At 37.8% G+C, this 6949-nt stretch overlaps 1 protein-coding gene across 1 annotated transcript; it reads right to left on the bottom strand.

Annotated features, from left to right (window-relative positions):
- Nucleotides 1-3933: 3933 nt before the first annotated feature.
- On the bottom strand, nucleotides 3934-6532 carry LOC147440573 (putative GPI-anchored protein At4g28100). Its single transcript, XM_086530292.1, has 2 exons — nucleotides 5359-6532; nucleotides 3934-4278 (listed from the first exon to the last, which is right to left on the bottom strand). Exons 1-2 carry the CDS (start codon nucleotides 6289-6291, stop codon nucleotides 3937-3939), a joined length of 1275 nt encoding a protein of 424 aa, XP_086386418.1. The 5' UTR covers nucleotides 6292-6532; the 3' UTR covers nucleotides 3934-3936.
- Between the last annotated feature and the right edge of the window lie 417 nt (nucleotides 6533-6949).

The raw sequence follows: 6949 nt of genomic DNA, 5'->3' as shown, positions 1-6949 counted from the left end.
AAATATAATAGTCATTTGAAGATAAAATTCATTTATATTTTCCTAAGTAGACTAGTGTGAGGACAAATGAAAAAACTTGTGAGGACCACTATGATTTAAATTTGAGGTGCAAAACCTATAAAATTTACAAAAATGTGGTGCCAAAGCATCCAAATATGGTCAAATTACCTCCATTATTGGTTTTCTACAAGAAGCCTTAGAGGAGAAGAGAGTTAATAACACTAGTCTTGTAATGGGCCACAAAAGTTGCCGGAGCCACTAAAGTCATGCCTAGATTTTAGTATTTTAAGCATAACTTTTTCATATGACGTAAAAACTTCATGAGTCTTCTTGAGCATCTTGCTATGATGTGTCTAAGTCTCTGAGAGTTATATTTGAGTGAAAAATGCAAAAAAATAAATTTTTTGATAGAGCATTTTTTGAGTAAAATTATAATTTACTGCTTAACTTGGGCGACTAGTAAATGTTGTCATCGTATATGTAAGCACCATAGAAGTACGATAGGCTCATTACATACCTATTAAGGGAGTTTTTAGAGAAGTTTGAGTCAACTAAAAAAAAAAACTGGTCTACCATTGAGTCAATTTAGTAAAATTATATGCATTTTACCAAATTAGTCCTTACATATGCCCATGCAAAGGTTTTTTTTTCAAAAATCACAATGGTGAGTGGATTATATTGAGATATCCAAGAAATCACAACTTCTTGCCACGAAAAGACAACTTTAACCCTTGATTTATTTTCTTGCTATTTTACTATGTGTTGGATATCTTTCCCTAAGAGGGTTTTTTGTCTAGAGATCTAACTAGCCATTGAATTATTTTTTTACAAAAGCCTCTTAAAGTCACAAAAGTGGCTATTTTTGGCATGCTAAAGGCCTTAGTATCCATATGAGTGAAGGTCGTTCAATTCTAAGTATTTGACATGTGTCTTTCAAAAGAGCCTCAAAAATTTTGAGTAGAAAAAAGTCAAGTCCTTTTGCTATTTCTTAAAGCGCATTGAAAAAGGCCTTAGAGAACAAAGAAGTAAAGGTTATATTCATAGAAGTTTGATTCATGAAGTAAAGTATTGGTTCAATATTATTTTTTAATATTTTGTTTTATATAGTCCTTTTATTTAAAATCTTTTGAAAATATTTATTTTATTGAATAATTTTATTATTTTGTATGCTTATTAAATCTATCTTTTTTAGTTTTTCAATATATATTTGTACTTTATTATTTTTTAGTTTATTTTTTTTCATTTTATTTCTTTTTCTAATATATAAACCATTCATGATTAATGGATATGTAATGAATAATATAATGTATATATCTATCTATTTATTATTTTATTTGTTTTCAAATGATAATGTACAATGTGTAACTTTTCACCTTATTAGTTAAGTGGGATCTTTTCTTATATATATGTATAATGAATAATATAATTTTATTTCAAAACACAACAAAAATTTCATGTGATTGTAAACACTCATTTAAACTTACTCTCTTAAATCTCATCCCCCCTTAACCTTGTTTAAATACTGGACTAGTTTTAAGCCAACATTTGAAATTTAATTATTTCTATTACTACTTGAACCTATCTTTATGTGTGAATATAGTTGAAATCTTTTTTTGTTTAGTTGGTCAATTGATGCGTTTTCATTTCAGAGCCTTAAATGGTTTCACTTTCCTTTTATTTAATTCTTTCATAATGCCAAGTGAACCTTCACTTTGGTTTTGATGTGTAGGTTCTTCGAAATTTTAGAAAAGAGTTTATTTGAGCATGGGGCGACCTTATGTTAGTACCCAGGGCAATCACATTTCAAAACGTGTATCATATCACGTGAGTTAGTTGAAAATGATTATTGATATCTTAAAACATATACATTTATGTATACATTTAGAGGAGATGGGAGTTTTTTTAATAGGTATGCAATGTAAATATAACATGGATATAGAGGTGTTATTGATAATCTCTTGAACACATATAATTTTAGGGAGCTTTTGATGAGTGATTGCCCTCAGTGCTAGTAGTTGCTTGTCGCTTGAAAGTTTCACAGATGCATGTCTTTTTCCTTCTTCAATCTTTTGCTATTTGATCCCTACAAGTTGTGGTTGGTTAGGCCACCTTTCCTCTTTGCTATCTTTTGCATGCTTTTGGCAGCCTTTTACCCATTGACATGAGAGCTTGCATGCAAACTTTTGACCTTTTTGCCAAAATATGCACAAACTATTTGCTTTGTCAACACGCTTTTTGTTGGGGAATTCCTCTTGGAAGATCCTCATATAAGCTCACCTGAACATTGCTACACATGCATGCTTGGCTTGCACACATGAGCATATAGGCACGTGTGCACGCGCACTCTCTCTGTGAGTGAGAGAGAGAGAGAGAGAGAGAGAGAGAGAGAGAGAGTTTTCCTTTTTAGTATATGCCAAGAAGATATAGACGTATGCCTGAGAATAAGACCTTGTTTCTATATCTATTTATCTCTATATTTTTTTTAATGAATATAGTTTACTTTCTTGTTCTTATATTTCTAGAACAACTCTAGCAACATATCTAGCCTGAGTAAGCCTTTACCTTCCTTTGCAACGTAGAGTTTGCAAGTTAGTGCACCTGATAGCCAATTACCTTGCACAAGCATTCAAAAAGTCTTCTAGGGTAAAGGGGACAATAACAGGAGAGGGTTCAAAACTACGGCAAACTTGAATAAAATGTAAATTTTCAAAAAAATTGGGATTCATAATGGGGATGGCCTTTAGAACAACCATAGATGAGCTATGTTTTCACTCCAATTTCATTCAAAACTATTAACCCTAGTGCAATGTTAAATTATACCAATTTGAATTTCTCTATATTGGCTCCTACATTTTTAATGTCCTTATATTTGGCCCTTTTACCCTAAGCATTTTCCATGGTATAGATTTAAGGACCCCATGTCCAAAGACTCCCTCCCCAAGGTTCCACCACAAAATGTGGAAGTGTAGCACATTAAATCATCGAGAGTTTTGTTCTTCAATAAAAAAATTCAAAGATTTTGAAGAAGAGTTACAAGCTTATGATAGAAAGGGGTCATTTAATTAATTTATGGTAGTATGGGTGTGTAGAGGGGTTTTAAAAATACTGCTTAAATGCACTCGCTATAGGTGATTGTTGGAAGGATGTTGCAAAAAAACATGTTGAAAGAATGAATTAATATGGAGTGGACTAGATGTTCACAAAGACAAGTAAACAAAAGGAAAGTAGTGACATGATGATTAGTAAAAGGTTAAAATCATGATTAACATGGTGTGGGAGATATTAGAAAGCACTTCGATATAATCCATGGTTAGATGTGGTGTCGTGCCGTGTGACAAAGGGCTTGCCGCTTGTGGCAGCCAAGCATGCTTATGGTGTCTACGAGTACGGCCAGCCACCTTCGCCTTCGGCAACCTCTCTCTCTCTCTTTTTCGCTCCCCCTCTGAGCTCTCTCTCTCTCTCTCTCTCTCTCTCTCTCTCTCTCTCTCTCTCTCTCTCTTTTTCGCTCCCCACTTTTGGCTTATAGCCTTCATCTTGCAGAACGTGATACATGTAAAGGGTCAAGTCCTCCGCCATATTATGTTAGTAGATTATGTATTGTTGAGGGTGCCCCCCCCCCCCCCCCCCCCTAAAACCAGTCTATATTGATAGTAAGGACGGTCATGTTCTATTTGCTGAATGGTTGATGTTTTGGCTTGGCCTGAGTAGGACCACCCACAAAATTCTTTTTGGGTATATTAATATATCAACTCACATTTGTGAGTATAGCAAAAAGGAAAAAGTGTGTGGTCATTGCGTCCGTGGTTAAGTGTGTGTGTAGAGGGGTTTGTAAAACATGCACATGCTATAGGTGATTTTTGAACCAGCTCCAAATACACACTAAGACTTACAAAAAACATGTTGAAAGAATGAATTAATGTGGAGTGGACCAAATGCTCACAAAAACAAGTAAATGTTAGTGGTTATTACTATACAAAAGAGTAGTAGTAGTAGGATGATTAGTCTAAGGGTAAAGTCATGATTAACATGGCCATTGGAGGTATCATAAAGCAACTCAGCATAATCAAGGGCAAGGGGCATGTTATCTGAATCTAGGCTGCATTTGGTAATGTTAGGATGCTCATTGTTGTATAGAATAGCCCTTACAACAGCAGAGACTGTGGGTATGTATAATGTCTTGTTCAACTCCAATAGCCACATTAACGCTAACATCTCACATTCCTTTGCTTTCTCATTGCTCCCCTTTGTTATTGCCTTGGCTACCTTACTCCTCATTTCCTGCAAAGCATCATCATACTATTCATCAGCACAAGAAAGATGGAATCATTGGTCAAGTATCTATTGTGCTAACAAAATTGTTCAATTAAATATCGATGTTTGCGAGTATATCCGCATGAACTTCCTATCAAGTTATATGCCCCCAACCCCAACTTCAAGAGCCGGTATTTCAAACATTTCTAGTCTACTATGTAAGAAAATGGATCAAAGAAATTTGATGCTTATTCAATACATACTGCCTCTGCAATCTTTTATCCTTTATGCTATGTGGCTCTTAAAGTTTAAACTAGAGCAATCTGCAATTCATCATTCAGAGAGTAGGATATCGACACTAGTGGTCCGCCCAGTCTATGCGTATTAGATCCTTAGTGTCACATGCATTCATGAATTTCAAAAAAAAAAAAAAAAATTACCATCAGTGCAGGGGAAGGAAGTAGGGAGAACTCTACACATATCCATGCATTTACAACTCTATATTGCCATACTGTGGGAACAACTTCTGCACTAGCGAAGTGGATAATGCCCATCGAACGCAGCTCGTGAGCCCCGAACCCTCTACCTTGGAGTTACATCATGAAGGCTCAACCAACTGAGTTGATCTCTTTACCCAATGGCCATTTTTTTTGTCTGATGACGACAGGCCGAGATATATTATACAGAAAATAAACTAGCATAGCAAGAACAAGGGACCACGTCCTCGCACAACCTTTATATTCATGGCCTGCTTTAGATTGATTCTCAGTCTATGCACAATTTAAGCATGGATTATGCTAAAGATTGAGAACATCCTTTTGTATAAGGATTGCAAGTCCTCAAAGTTACAATCCCACTTTATGCATCTCAGAAAAGAGGTAGAAAGCATTAAGCTCCTCATGATTCCCATTGCTCTCAAAGTATAAGCAAACATCTTGAATGCTAGTGTTGTTGTCAGTTGTGAACTCTTCTAAAACTTGAAAGCAAGGCATCATGTGTACATACGGGAAAAGCAATGTGTGTGTATGACCAATATAAAGGACTCTCATAAACACAATCACTGTAATGTTTAACATATAAAGAGAGCTTGACATGAGTAATTGATACCTTTGTAAGTGTCTTCAAGCACCTTGTACATCCTCTGTAGGAATGATCTTTGCAATTTGCAGCCAAATGCTGGAGAAGACTATAAGATGACTCTGCATTTGGGGAGGCTAAAGGAGGGGGGCTCCTGCTTGTCGGCAAATCGATGCTCGTACCATTTTGCGACGGTTGAAGTGGCAAATCCTTGTCAGCTTTAATGGGCTTAGAGAGGCTTTGCTCATCATCATCATGCTGCGAAAGTTGCTTACTAAGTTTAGAATTGTGCTGATTTGGGCTAAAATAGTATTCATGCTGCACAAGGTCATGAGGCACTGTGGGTTGAGACAAGGATACTGAGCTATTTGCATCAGAAGAGTAATTACTCAGACTAGAGATGTTGCCAGCGAAAGGAATTGGGCACAATTGCGACGTAAGGCTCGACAGATGAATGCCGCAGAAGCATGTGACCACGTCGCACGGCTCTGACGCATTGAAGGGCGACGCCGGTGTCATGATGAAGATGCCGCGCTCCGCAAGTGCTGCTTTCAGGCTCGTGATGCAGACGAGAGAGTCATCGGGAGGTCGCGGCATGCCAGGCTCTTGCTGTAAAGTTGGGTGAAGGGCAACTTTGGCTCGGGCGGCCATGAGCCAAGCAGCGAGAACAGGGCAGCAATGTGTCTTGTCGAGGGGGCCGCGCATGCAAGCGGCTTTGACACCGCCGAGGAGCTCGTCGGTGAGGTCGAGGGCACAGCTACTGGCTTGCCCTTGGACTGGTGCTGCTGGGATGGAGTCATATCTCATCATCATGTTGTACATGACAAAACCTCTGCTTAATCCTTTCTCATAATTTGTGATGGTAGCTGTGCCTGATGCTCCCTCGCTTCCTGCTAAAATTGTGCATAGTAGTAGCAAGATCAATTTGATCCTTGCTCCACAAAACATGATCATCATCATCATCCACAGCTAAGCACATCAAAGAGTAGCTAGTGGGCGCCCAATTGAGCTATGTAGAATCATGCATTTCACTGATAGGAAGTTCTCCCTCTCTCTCTCTCTCTCTCTCTCTCTCTCACACACACACACACACACACACACTCAAAATATGTGCGTCATCTTGCCGGACGAAAGAGCGCGACACAGAGATGTTCACTCTTTTGCGTGTATGTGTGTGTGTGTGAGAGAGAGAGAGAGAGAGAGAGCGAGAGAGTAAATTCACTGGACTGCACGGTATGCTGGCGGTAAAAGGACCGGGGGAGACAGAGGAGAGGTGTCATGGATCTATCCAACGAGTCTTGAACTCATGACTTGTTGTTCCAGAAGAAAACGAGAACAACAAGAGAGAGTTTGACATCGTAGAAACAATTCCAAGAGACCGATCCTCCCAAGCCCTATATTCCACACTTAGGCAATTTCGTCTTTTTTCTTTGGGCCTTTTTTTTGGCCGGCTCAAAGGACAAAGGTTATAGAGATGACTTCTCTTTTTGGGTGGCTAAAATTAGTATTAATTTTTTGTAGGTTGTTGAGTGGGTGACGATCTCATGTTTTTTTCAAAAAGATGTTGAGATAAGATTTTCTTCAAGATTCTTAAAAGTGAGCTTCATGAGTTGGTTACTCT

This window comes from Adiantum capillus-veneris, chromosome 15, assembly GCF_014529385.1.
Source record: "Adiantum capillus-veneris isolate H3 chromosome 15, ASM1452938v2, whole genome shotgun sequence".
NCBI classification, from domain to species: domain Eukaryota; kingdom Viridiplantae; phylum Streptophyta; class Polypodiopsida; order Polypodiales; family Pteridaceae; genus Adiantum; species Adiantum capillus-veneris.
This window is presented reverse-complemented; position numbering and strand designations above follow the sequence as displayed.